The sequence below is a fragment of the Mycteria americana genome, chromosome 1, assembly GCF_035582795.1.
Source record: "Mycteria americana isolate JAX WOST 10 ecotype Jacksonville Zoo and Gardens chromosome 1, USCA_MyAme_1.0, whole genome shotgun sequence".
Classification (NCBI taxonomy): Eukaryota; Metazoa; Chordata; class Aves; order Ciconiiformes; family Ciconiidae; genus Mycteria; species Mycteria americana.
In genome coordinates this window covers 61,549,361-61,561,665 of record NC_134365.1, presented here as the reverse complement: position 1 = coordinate 61,561,665, position 12,305 = coordinate 61,549,361, and the positions used below count along the sequence as shown (strand labels likewise).

Sequence of the window (12,305 nt, the reverse complement as noted above, 5' to 3'; positions counted from 1 at the left end):
AGGCAGAGAGGAGGCCCCTGCAGCTACTCCCCATCGCTTCCCAAGTGCAGCCTAAGGAGAGAAAGGGAGAAAAGCTCCTGGCTTCTGCAAAGGGCAAAATCTGTCCCGAGGGCAGATGGTAACCGAAAGGAAGCGCAGATAATACAGGATGCTTCGTGAGAGCGTATAGCAAACAACCAGCAACGTTAGCAAGCTCCAGGTCCAGCGGTGGCAGGGAGAGCAAATGACTCCCAGCAGAGCACCTCGCAGGAGGGCACCCACAGGGAGCTGTAAATCGGCCGGGGTATCAAAGTCCTGGGTTAAACTCTGCTGGGAGTGCTTCAGGCAGCCTAACAGGGTTTACCTGGTGTCTTCCATGTTTTAGAGAGCTATGCTTTACTAACATGAATTTACTAACATGAATTTAATTAATATTAAGGTATTTTTGTATCCCAGGCATTGCTTTCTGTATAATGTCAGGAAAAGACAGATAACAAGACTGAAAACACCCATCTGTAATTTAATGTTGCATTGTAAGGAGTATTTAGTCCAGTGGCACCATTTACTCAAAGAAGAACCCAGCAGCATCTACCGTCTTCATGCACCATGCATGGGATCGGCCAGAGGTGGTCAATGCACAGCTTATCTAAGGCTGACATAAGTGTAACTGTGGATTTCTTGGCTAACAAACATTGAATACATAACACGAACAAAAGCTCAGTTCTTTCGTCTAACGTGCAAGATGACAAGCGGAGAAAACACCCACAGAAATGTCAACATGAGTGTTACTTCACAGGCTTGCGATATCATCTCTTCATCCTTACACTTACTAACAGGTGCCTTAATTTAAAATATCATAAGTTACACAGTGCATACTGAGCCAGTACTAATGAAGGAAATCTTGCTGGCAAAATCAGGCACCTCATACGTCATGTAGTGGGCAATATTTTAACTGCTTCGTGCAGCACGCAATACTGTCTGTAGTCACTGTGGTAACTAATACACAAATTCACATAAGTTGTTTCCAATAACAAACTAAATGTATCATACAATCTACCCCAGAGCTTTATGGCAGGAAGCTTTACGATCACATTCCACGGAGTTAAGAGGAAAGACAAAGAAACTCTAACCAATGTGAATAAACCTGCAACCTGTTAATAAGTGCCAACTACTACTTTCATTCAAGTCAACAGAAATCCTGCTATTGATTTCCAATGGCACAGGACTAAAGCACATCTGTACCCTGGATCGAACTGTCTTCTCACCTTGGTTTTACTTCATTAACTCAAATCTGCCAATTTCTATTTCACTCCTGAGCTCTCTATTTATACAGATGACGACAAATCCAAAGTTCATGCTTCATATTAAAAGCCTGGCTAATCATGCAAATGTCTTTATGAAGTGCCGTACAGCTAAAGAGATAGTTAACGGACAAGAGAAGCAGAAAGACCAAGCAGGAGAATCGCTCGGACGAGGCTGATGACTGGGAACACAACACCGCTGCCAAGGTCCAGCTTCGCAATCTGTTACCGTACAGCTTCAAATACCTGCTTACCACTGAGTAAAGAAAAAGATGATTAGCTAAACCAGTAGCAGAATAGGAAGCAAACAGACTGGACTAGAGCGACCTTGGGACTCTGGCTACCTAGCTGCCGGCTGTGAGATGATTTGCATTGGAAAGTGGTGCAAGAGCCGGTGCTGGCCAGCACATCGCTCGCTCTGTGCATCCCCTGCTGGACAGGCGGCCGCATCCAGTCCAACCTGCTCGTGAACGCCGCAAACGCTGCCCACTAATACGAACTGAGGAGAGGAAAGGGAAGAGAAAGGGGTGGGGGGGAACTGAAGGAAAACGCTGCCCCTCTCCGATCAGTCATCCTGTCGGTGCTCTCATCTCACCTACGGAAAGCAATCGGTGTTCACTGCAACAGCCAGACAAGGGAAGTGTCAGAAAACAAGAAGTGTTTTCTGTTCACTTAGCTCTGGCTGGATTCCTGACTAGTTTTTATTCTGTAAGCAGACAAAACGTGGATATTTTACATACACTCACAGATGTTAAAGTTCAAACAGACACATTACACCAGAACTCGCCTGCAGACTAGTTAATAATTATGAAGTGCCACACGCCAAGGCTTGTATTACTACAGAATAAAACTCACACCCCGGTAAGGATTTGTTTAGCTTCTGCATACCAGCTGATAGAGCGAGCGCAACATTTTTATTGCATTTAAGATTGCGTGGGTATTCCGATTTTCACCCTCTCCATTTCAAGATGGCATTAGCCATACAAATTTGGTTCAGACCGTATGATCTAAGTATCCTTAGCTGTGTAGCTGAAGTGCTTGACAGCTAGCAAAATACAGAAAGACCAGGTGTGCTGTTAACTTAGAGGAGATACATACCAACGCTACATCCTTTCCTCCGAGAGGGCCATTCCCAAAACCAAATCTCATTTACAATACGGTCACCTTTTTTCTAATTTATCAAGTCTTTTAAAAAAGGTCTTTTCAATGTATTTGCTTATTTACGTTTTGTAATGCAACTCAAAAATAATCTACTTACAAAATAATAGTATATAACATAGCCCTGGAGCTTTTGTTAGCCTGAAACTGTAAAACAGCCAAGACAGCAAACTTTAAAAGTCATGGACTGGGAGTGAGCATGTGCAGAGATGTCCATCTCTGGTTTCTCTTTAGCCTGCCTCCAAATGAGCTAATAAACTGAAAGCATACATGATATGACTCTACAACTTGGCTGAAACTCTCATTTTCACTGTCGACACAAAGATATTTAGTTGCAAAGTAAGTGTCCCTTATTAAAGCCATAGCATCTGCAATTTCATTTTCTGTTTTACAGTTGCTTCTGCCTCTGGGTACGGCGTTGAGCTTCCAGGCAACCGAAAGGGAAAGATAAATGAGACAAAACCTGTAACGTCACTAGGGAAACGTCTTGCTTTTAGATGAAGTCTAGTGAAAACTCAATTAGTCTACTTCACATGCAAAGCAGCGTTAAGATCTCTTTAGAAAAGCATCTATTTCTCTGAGCAGTCTTTAATGCGACGCCTGCCTTTCACTCGCTTGCCCTCTGTGAATAGTTACATATTTCGGGGAAGAAAAAATGACAATAACTCTGACGAATGTGTACATCTCTTCAATTGCATTTCTGCGCCCTGCTGGAGCACTGTACCAATGAGGAAATGCTGAAGCTGAGTTATTGCTGGACAACCTCCGGGCTGCTTGAAGTCTCGAGCCAGCCGGCACCGCTGAGCGGTGAAACGGATCGTAAAAACCAATGGGGCTGGGTTGCAGTCCCTGCCATTTTTTTAGGTGTCAGCAAAGTTCAGGTCACAAAAGTATGACTGAATCACAGCATTTTTAACCGGAGACCCAACGTTTGCCACTCTGACAGTACTTTGTGAGCGGCTTTGGTTAGCCGGGGGATGTGACAGGTTTCGCCAAACGGTGAATTTCCAGTGGGGAAAGAATAACTGTTCACAGTGGACCCGCATGTAAAAACAAAACAAAAACAATAAGCCACCCTATTTTTCCAATAATAGCACACCCTTTTAAAAAAAAATGTACCGATGTGTTACTACAATACCACCACCCCACACAAAAAAAAAAGTTTCTCTATAGGATTTGCACTCCAGACAAAGCCCTGGACCCAAGCGGCCGCAGGCACGGGTGGGATGCTGACCCGCTCCCGGGTGCGGGAGCGGACCCGGGCCCCCGCGGGCTGCCGGCCCCGCCAGGCTCCTGCCTCACCCAGCCCCGCCAGCCCCGCACACGGACGGCTCCCTGCGGGGATGCACCCAGCCGGCTCCGTTCCGAAGTAGGTGCTGGAAAGAAAAATGATATATACACATATATATATATATATATATATATATATATATAAAATTAGAATAAAAAGGCAAAGAGAAGCCCCTCCGCCTGCCTTACCACTCTGCCAGAAAACCTCTCGATGGCCCGCTTGACTTTGCCATAGGTGCCTTTGCCCAAGGTCTCCTGCAGCTCGTAGCGATGCTTCAGGTTGTGCTTGTGGTGATGCCGCTTCACCCCCTGCTGCTTCCTCGCCGCCGTTACCTCCGGGGACGGAGCCTCCCCGAGCGGCTCCTCCATGGCCGCTGCTGCCGCTGCCGCCGCTGCCTCGCCGCCGCCGGCCGGCCCGGAGCCGCAGGAGGAGCAGCGGGGCTGCACGGGGCTGCTGCTGCCGCGGGCGGCCGCCTCGGCGCCCTCCATGCCCGGCGGCGGCAGGCGCGGGGTGTGAGCGCCCCGCCGGCCCCGCAGCCTCTGCCTCGGCCCCGCGCCCGCGCCGGCACCACGGGGCGCGGCGGGGCGGGGCGCGGCGCGGCGCGGCGGGGCGGGGGGCGGTGGCGCCCCGCGCTCCCCTCCCCTTCCCCGCCGCCCGCCCCGGCGGCCGCACAGGCGTGGGGCGGCCCCTCCGCCCCGCCCCGCCCCGGCCGGGCCGGGCCGGGCCGCCCCCAGCGCCGGGGGCCGGGCGGCGGCGGCCTCGCCGGGGACGGCGCTGGCGGCGGGGACGGCGACCCCGCAGGCGGCCGGGCCGGGCCGGGCCCTCCTTTGTGCGCGGAGGAGACGGCGCTCCACGGCCGCTCTGCCGGCCCGCTGGAAGGCGTCTCAGCGGGGCTGACCCCCGGCGCGGCGGGGAGGGCGGCCTGTCCCCTGCCCCCGCCGCACGGCCGCGGGCCGGCCTCGCCCCGCGGCTGAGTCCCCCCGGCCTCCGCGGGGCCGGGCTGAGGCGAGGCCGAGGGCAGGCCCCGGCCCCACGCGTCTGGCGTCTGCACCTGCAGAGCCCGGGCGTGAGCGTGGGCGTGCGGACGGCGGGCAGGGGCCCGAGTGAGCCTGCACCACATTAAGGTCTGGAAAGTTTTTCCAGAAAACGCTTAGCCTTCCCCATTCCCCAAGCGGGCGAGGGTTTCCTGTAGGGTTTCCACGTAACTGGAACTGGCAGAAAAACACGGGCACGCCCAGCCCCTGCCTGTCCTTGGCACGGGCAGGCGCTGTTCGCCAGCTCCAGGAGGTTTTCGCCTGCAAGAAACCTTCCTGGGCCCAAGTCCTGCTGTGGTTGACGTTTGTGCAAAGCGGTGCCAAGATGTAGCGCTGACAGAGCCCTCACCTCTGCTCTTGGGAACTTTGAAATACAAATGAATGCATCGGTTGTACTCTTCATTTTAAAGTAAGGTGGTTATTTCTTTCGCAAAGACGTCTTGAAAACGTAAACCGATGCAGACATAGAAATTGTTGCCAGGGTTAAGATGAATCAGATGTTTCTTTTAGAAAAAAAGCTATCCCCAAGGCCACGGCCAGAGAAGGTGGATGGTCTGTGTTGCAGCAGAAATGGGAAATTTGTGTGGGGTGAAATCACTTTGGCGTGGTCCGGTATGGCCAATTGACTGAACCATCGCAAAGGCCTTCATGTGAGAGTCCTGGCTCGGTATGTCGTCCCCACTGGCTGTCCTTAAGGTGCGGGTTACAGCTGGGATTGTCTGCTCTGCAAGGATAACGCACAGACTTTTAAAAATCCAGGGTTCAGCTTTGCTGTCACAGCGATGTCAAGGCACAGAATTTAGGCAATCAGTAACCCCATCCCTCCGTCTCGCTGGGGGAGTGTTAACGCAGAGGTTGGTCCACGTACTCAGCCGATTCGAATGACTGCCTCCTGTGAAAGCTCAGGTTTGTCAGAGGCAACTGACTCAGGAGTGTCAAGGTGATGGGGTGTCATGGTTTAACCCCAGCTGGCAACTAAGCCCCACGCAGCCGCTCGCTCACTCCCCCCCGGTGGGATGGGGGAGAGAATCAGAAGAGTAAAAGTGAGAAAACTCGTGGGTTGAGATAAAGACAGTTTAATAGGAAAAGCAAAAGCCACACTTGCAAGCAAAGCAAAACAAAGAATTCATTCACTGCTTCCCACGGGCAGGCAGGTGTTCAGCCATCTCCAGGAAAGCAGGGCTCCATCACACGTAACAGTTACTTGGGAACACAAACGCCATCACTCCAAACGTCCCCCCCCCTTCCTTCTTCTTCCCCCAGCTTTATATGCTAAGCATGACGTCATATGGTATGGAATATCCCTTTGGTCAGCTGGGGTCAGCTGTCCCAGCCGTGTCCCCTCCCAACTTCTTGTGCACCCCCAGCCTACTCGCTGGTGGGGTGGGGTGAGAAGCAGAAAAGGCCTTGACTCTGTGTAAGCACTGCTCAGCAGTAACTGAAACATCCCTGTGTTACCAACACTGTTTTCAGCACAGATCCAAAACACAGCCCCATACTAGCTACTATGGAAAACAATTAACTCTATCCCAGTCAAAAGCAGCACATGGGGTGATACCAACACACCAGCTTCAGTGAGGTTCTCATTTGGTTCTTCTAGCTCACCAGGACGGTGTGTAAGGCTGGACTTTATCGAGATTTCTCCTGAGACAGTGAACACACTGCTCTGAGGTTGCAGCTTTAGCCCCTCTGACTCGATAAACTTGAAAAAAAAGTTTCTCTGTAATTACCATCTCTGCACCTTCATTTTAGGATCAGCAGAAGTGCCCGAGTGGCTTGAGCCAAGTCTGTCTAGCGCAGTACCCTGTTCCCTGTTCCTGGCAGGAGCCAGCACCACGCCGCACATGTTGAAGAAGACAGAAAGAATCCCACAGTGGCCAGAGACAGGTAACGCCTCCCACATTGGGTGCTTGATCTTTGGGAGCCAGGTACTGGCTTAAGCCCTGGAGCATAACGTTTAATGTTACTTTCATCACTGAGTGCACCACAGACTGGCTATTCCAAAGCGGTAAGGGAAGCCTCACTCTTACTATACAAGAAAAGAGCGCCGTGTCCTCCTGTTGCCCATTCCTTTATTTTAATTGCTGAAAGGACGAAAATGCTGTGGCCTTCTCTTTGTAAGAAATAAGACTACATCAGTAGCTTTCAGGGGGTTTTTTTTTGTTTTATTTTAATGCTCTGAAGCGCTATTGCATTTCCACCAGCTGGCACACAATAGAGCGGTGCCTGGGCTACCTGAATGTACAGGAGAGGGAGATCTGCGACTGCATTGGCTGCCTTCTGTGCCCCCAGTTTGAAACCCACTTATGTAGCTCTTCTCAAACTTGGGGGATACCCCAAGAAACGTCCACGTGGAGCGGAGACCTGCTGCAAGTAGGGATTGGCATGGGAATGGGATGGGGATGCAGCAGCACCAAGAGGCAGGAGGGAGCTAGGAGAGGGGCTGGCTTTTTACACACAGAGAACAGGAGAGGTGCCCTTGCCTGCTGGGAGAAGTGAAAAATTGTCCTGGCATGTGTTCACCTCAGTGCAACTTCACTTAAATAGATTAAATCGGAGTCTCGATCTTCCTGAGTGCCAGGAGCGCAGCAGTCTGTCAAGATGACAGTAACAACTGCCTGGTGGTTTTGCATGTCCAGTGCAAGCCCTAGACCCACCAAAGCTGAGAGCAGCCCAGGTCCTGCTCTGATCTGTGCCAGCTGACTGCGCGCTGGACTGTATGAGCAGCTCAGAAATGGCTCGGTCCCCCCAGAGGCAGCAGAGAAGAGTGTCCAGCTATGGTTGTCTGTCTGGAAGCTCTCTTCAGGCTGGAACTCAGTGTAGTCTATATGCAGGTCCTTTATACCTCTTGAATAGCCAAAAAGCACGAATGCCAGTGATGAAAATAGGTTTAATTATGTTATACTCATGAGCGTTGTTAATATTCCCAAGAGTATTCTCTTCTAGCTGCTTGGAAGCATACGTCACCAGTTCCATAAGGAAATACATCATGAATCATTGCTATATATTGTGATGGGAAAGATATAAGGCATAATGAAATACCAGAAGCTCCAAAGTGAAAAATGCCAATTTTGTAATGGAATAAGCACAGGTACTATGTAGCATTAGAAATACCACTTTTCCTTTTAAATTTCCATGCTCTTAAATGCAAAGCCAGAGGGCATTAAGCAAATTAAACACGTAAATTAAAACTGGACACAAGAAACTTTCTGTGCTCATATGTAATAGCAATGGGAATTGAAAATAATGATAAATATAGAAGTACACATATGATTGGGTGTATCACCAACATATAGAGATATTTCCTTTTAATTTTTAGCGTATTGTCAGCTTTGCAATCAGTATTATACTTGTCACTACAGGAATAAAAATCACTAGAGCAAATAGTAAACCAGTGTCCTTCACAACAGGTATAAGAATAGCAAGAAGTAAAAATCACGGAGGGAAAGCGAGACAATATCAGAATGGACATAGAGTATCTTAACTAATTACTTTTGTAGGCATTTTGAATTGTTCTAGCTGTTCATATCAGTGTAAAATATGCAGCGTTTCATTGTTTCTGAAATAAACATTTGGTGAGAATTTCAGCTCTCTGAGTTTATAGACACCACTAGGGAATTCTTCACTTCTGACAGTATTATTTTATGTAAATGCTTTTCCTTGTTCACAAAAAGGAATTATCCTCCCATTGAAAGCAGCAGACTTCTGAAATAGAATTAGGCTCTAATTTGCAAAACACTATTGGAAGATATGTTGTACCAAATCTAAGCTATACAGATAATCACAATAACAACAATAAAGCCACTGGTTTCAGTAGGCTTACCTTCCTGAAGTCAGTGTGAGTTGGAAAACAATCTCAAAAGATTGCAACATGTTAGCAATATAAATTTATCATAAAACTCAATACATTTTTAGGATTAATTTTTGCCATGAACTTTCAAACTGGCACAACTTCTTTGTTATCTGGCATAGAGACACTCAGGATAAAAACCCCATTGGCTTAATAGCTCTCAATCAAATGTTTAGGTCTTCTCAGAAAGTCTACAACACCTGTAATGAAACATCAGATTCATAGAGCTGATGTTAATTCATTCCATGTATTTAGCTAAGTAGAAAAAAAAAATGCTGGATTTCAAAGATACCTGCTTCAAATGCTTATTTTACAAACTGAGGGCAGGTACTTTCTGTGCAACAATTATGCATATTGCGGCTTAACTTGGGGAGATGGTATCATTTGTACACAGACTTTTTGCTCATAAGCACTCTTCAGTGTTTGTAAAGTGTTCAACAGTGTTGGGCTTACAAAGGTGGACTTCCAGGGGGCTGTTGGAGAGCTGGAATACCTTCTTTGACTGTTCCCTACAGCATAAGATAGAGGAAAGAGGAGAAATTAGTACTAAAGGGATTCCTGGATGCAACGGGCCTGTATTCTCTGATACTAACGTGCTTCTCTCTTAGGTTTCAGTCCTCTTTGCTGAGCTCTAGTCTGTATGTGGAGAAACACATAACCAGAGCCTTAAAGTCAGTTGAGTTGCTTTGACTGCTCGTGCGTGATGATCAAACTAAGTATAGGTGTACGCATTTGCTGGACCAAGCTGAAGTGCTCAGCATTGTCCAGTCTGCAAATCTAAAGATAATATAACTGCAAATATTTGGAAGATACTGGCAGGCAAACCCGGGGGACATTCTCTCAGTTTAACTTTCTCCTCTGTATAAATACCTGCTGAGAGAGAGAGCTTTTTGGTCTGATGAAGTGAAAGCATGTTAATGCGTTCCACTCAGTGACAGGGATTATCCTTTAGAAAGAGGCGGCTGGCAGAGACGGCTGGCATCTGTTTCCTGCAGCAGGTATCTGCATATTATCTGCCCTGGCAGATCGCATCCAATCCTTGAAATTGCATGCTTTATGAAAATTACAGGAGTCACGCAAGTTCAGGATTAAGACTGTAATGCTGATTTTCTCTGCAGTGAGCCATATAAAAAACTTTACCTTGACAAGTAGTGCTCTTCTGAGGTGGGTCTTTGGTTGCATCCCACAGATGTCAGTTCACTATTAAAACAATACTTCAATCAAGTAATGAATACGCACACCCTGGATTTGGATCCCGGGCCCAGATTCAGAAGTTATAACTTCTATCTAAATTCATGTATCTCGTCTTGTTATTTGATTGCCTCTAGGCCTCTTGCAATGGGAAATACAGAGAGTTAGGTGGAGTTAAGCCCTCTGAATCTGGATCCCGGACCCATTACAGAGCTTTATGAACAATGAAGAAACTGAGGAATACTTGTGTGTTAGGAGAGGACTCTGGAATTTAGGCGGGGGTTCTTTATAAGAGTATAAGACTTTCAGTAGGAGAGGAGCCATGTGTATATAAAACATCTTTTAAAATTCCATTTCCAAGCCTCAAGCCTTTGCTTCAATGGCTTTCGCTGAGAATTTAGACAATGAACCTGTAATACTGGTTACTTCTTTCTACTGCTTGCCATGTTTTATTGGAACATCCATAGCACAGAGGATACCAATCACCTGCTGAATTTACATCTCCAGATCTGAAAATTCATTTACATATTTACATATGCGTGTGTGCGCCTGTATGCTTCTGTCACATGATTTTATCCATGTAAAATCTGGTTTTCTACACTCAACAGTTCTGCGTGATACCTGAACTCCTCACCGCTGTTGCTAAACTGGGGCACTCAACACCACTGAGAAGTGAGGAGAAACAACCCAAACCGCACAGTAGAGGAAACTAAAATGTAGGGGCTGAGGCTCAGGGTCTCTTCTTTTGCAGGGTTTCCAGAAGGACTGAGCGCACACAATTCCTTCTTCTTCTGTTGCTTTCCTATTTCTCGTTCAGCTTAGGTATTCTTTCAGTAAAACTCTGTGATGGTGTGTTTATTTTGTTATTTATATATTATTTTTATTAAATAAATGAGCCATACAATCCAAACTACCAGCCCCCCTCCCTCCCCCTGCACATTAATCCTTTTGGGATTAAAGTCCACATACATCAGCAGGCTGTAATAAGGAAAACCAACACTGCAGCTTTCATCATTGTGACCAGGGAGTTGTGACGGGTTATGGTGGCTGGATTGCGCATCTCACCCATGCAAACTGCAAAACAGAAGTGAAAAAAAGTAATTAAGTCACTCAACAACGTGCTCCCCTCCCCTCATCACTTCCCTTCTTTGCCTTCGGTTGCCTCCCTTCCGCCGCCTCTGGTTTTTTGCCCTTATTTTGAGAGGCTGACTGGCTGCATCGCTTTCGACCATCAGCACATTAGGCCACGTGTAGGCAGCTGGATGTCCACCCAGCCCATTTTGCCCACCGCCAGGTCCCACACATGGAACAACCGCTCTTGGAGTAGCTTATACACACACGGCTTCTCTGAAGCGTCACCGAGAGCGGCCGTCCCCCAGCCACCATTTCGCAATGCCTCTGGCCCCAACTCCCCCAGCACAACGGTGCGTGCAAGCGAGGTGTCTTAACCTTGTTTTTCGGCGCTGCCGCCCCAAGCCCTTAGCTGCCAAACATGGGCAGACTTCGGCAGTGCCTGTGGGTTGTGGCGGAAACGGGTGGAGCTGTGCGGCCGCCGGTTGGGTTGGGGCCGGGAGGCAGCCGGAGCGGAGAAGGGGGAAGCGGAACACAGCTGAGGTGCTGACGGGCTCGGGGGCATCCTGCCAGGGGCTGCCGGCCCGCGCCGGGGAGCTGTGCGCTGCAAGAGCCTTTGCTCAGATATGTTTGTATGGGAACATAATGGGGAAGCGTGAACTTTTGCCATTTTGACCCCTTCATCCTGGATGACTCATGGATGAGATGGGGCAGATACATCCCTCCAGGACTCTGGGATTTCCTGCCGAGTCCGATCGCATGGAGATATCACAACCACTGGGTAGATCCTACAAGGAGGGGCGTTTTAGCGTCAGCTGTGGCTTTTGTGTGGCGTACATTGTGCTGATGCCTGTGATGAAGAAAACCAAAAGTATGTTTTGCACAAGATGTTTGGTTGGATGTTGAGGTCTGTGGATCTGTGTCTAGATTGTATAGCTCTTTTCACGCAGCTATTGGATGCATAACCAGTTTTCTTGGAAATAAGGCTACTCCAATAATATAGGGAGTAAAAAAGACATATTTTTTTTCTTGAAGTGAGGAGTGAAAAAGGTTAAGCACAAGATGTTACGCTAAAACTCATGCTGCGTGTGGCATCAATGAGTTACTGGACGTTCATGCCTTTGGATGCTCTCATCTAGACAAGTGTTTCCCCAAGACTCTCACTGATCAGCAGGCATCTGGGATAATGACAGCAAATCCTGCCCAGTTACTGAAAATGGACCCCACGACACTTAGAACATAGCATCTACCATGTTATGATAGATATACAATGTCCCTCATCAGAAAGAACAGCATTCATTATATTCGATTGATAACATGCATCACTTCCCTGGGTACGACCCTGGCTTGGCAGTGTGGGTATGCGGTTCAAGAGTAGAGGAGAAAAGGGCACTGTGTGCCACCTTACTCCTGTTAGGAGACAAATCTGG

The 12,305-nt window shown here is 48.0% G+C and overlaps 2 protein-coding genes across 2 annotated transcripts in view; one reads left to right on the top strand and one right to left on the bottom strand.

Moving 5' to 3' along the window:
- The window catches only part of NUAK1 (NUAK family kinase 1), a 53,280-nt gene extending 48,999 nt beyond the window's left edge, over window positions 1-4,281 (bottom strand). The window contains exon 1 of the mRNA XM_075501964.1: window positions 3,918-4,281. Coding sequence (XP_075358079.1) covers window positions 3,918-4,217 — 300 coding nt within the window. The 5' untranslated portion in view covers window positions 4,218-4,281. The remainder of the gene's footprint in view (window positions 1-3,917) is intronic.
- Window positions 1-12,305, top strand: part of TCP11L2 (t-complex 11 like 2) — a 68,999-nt gene that overhangs the window by 5,127 nt on the left and 51,567 nt on the right. The gene's annotated exons all lie outside the window — the stretch shown is intronic.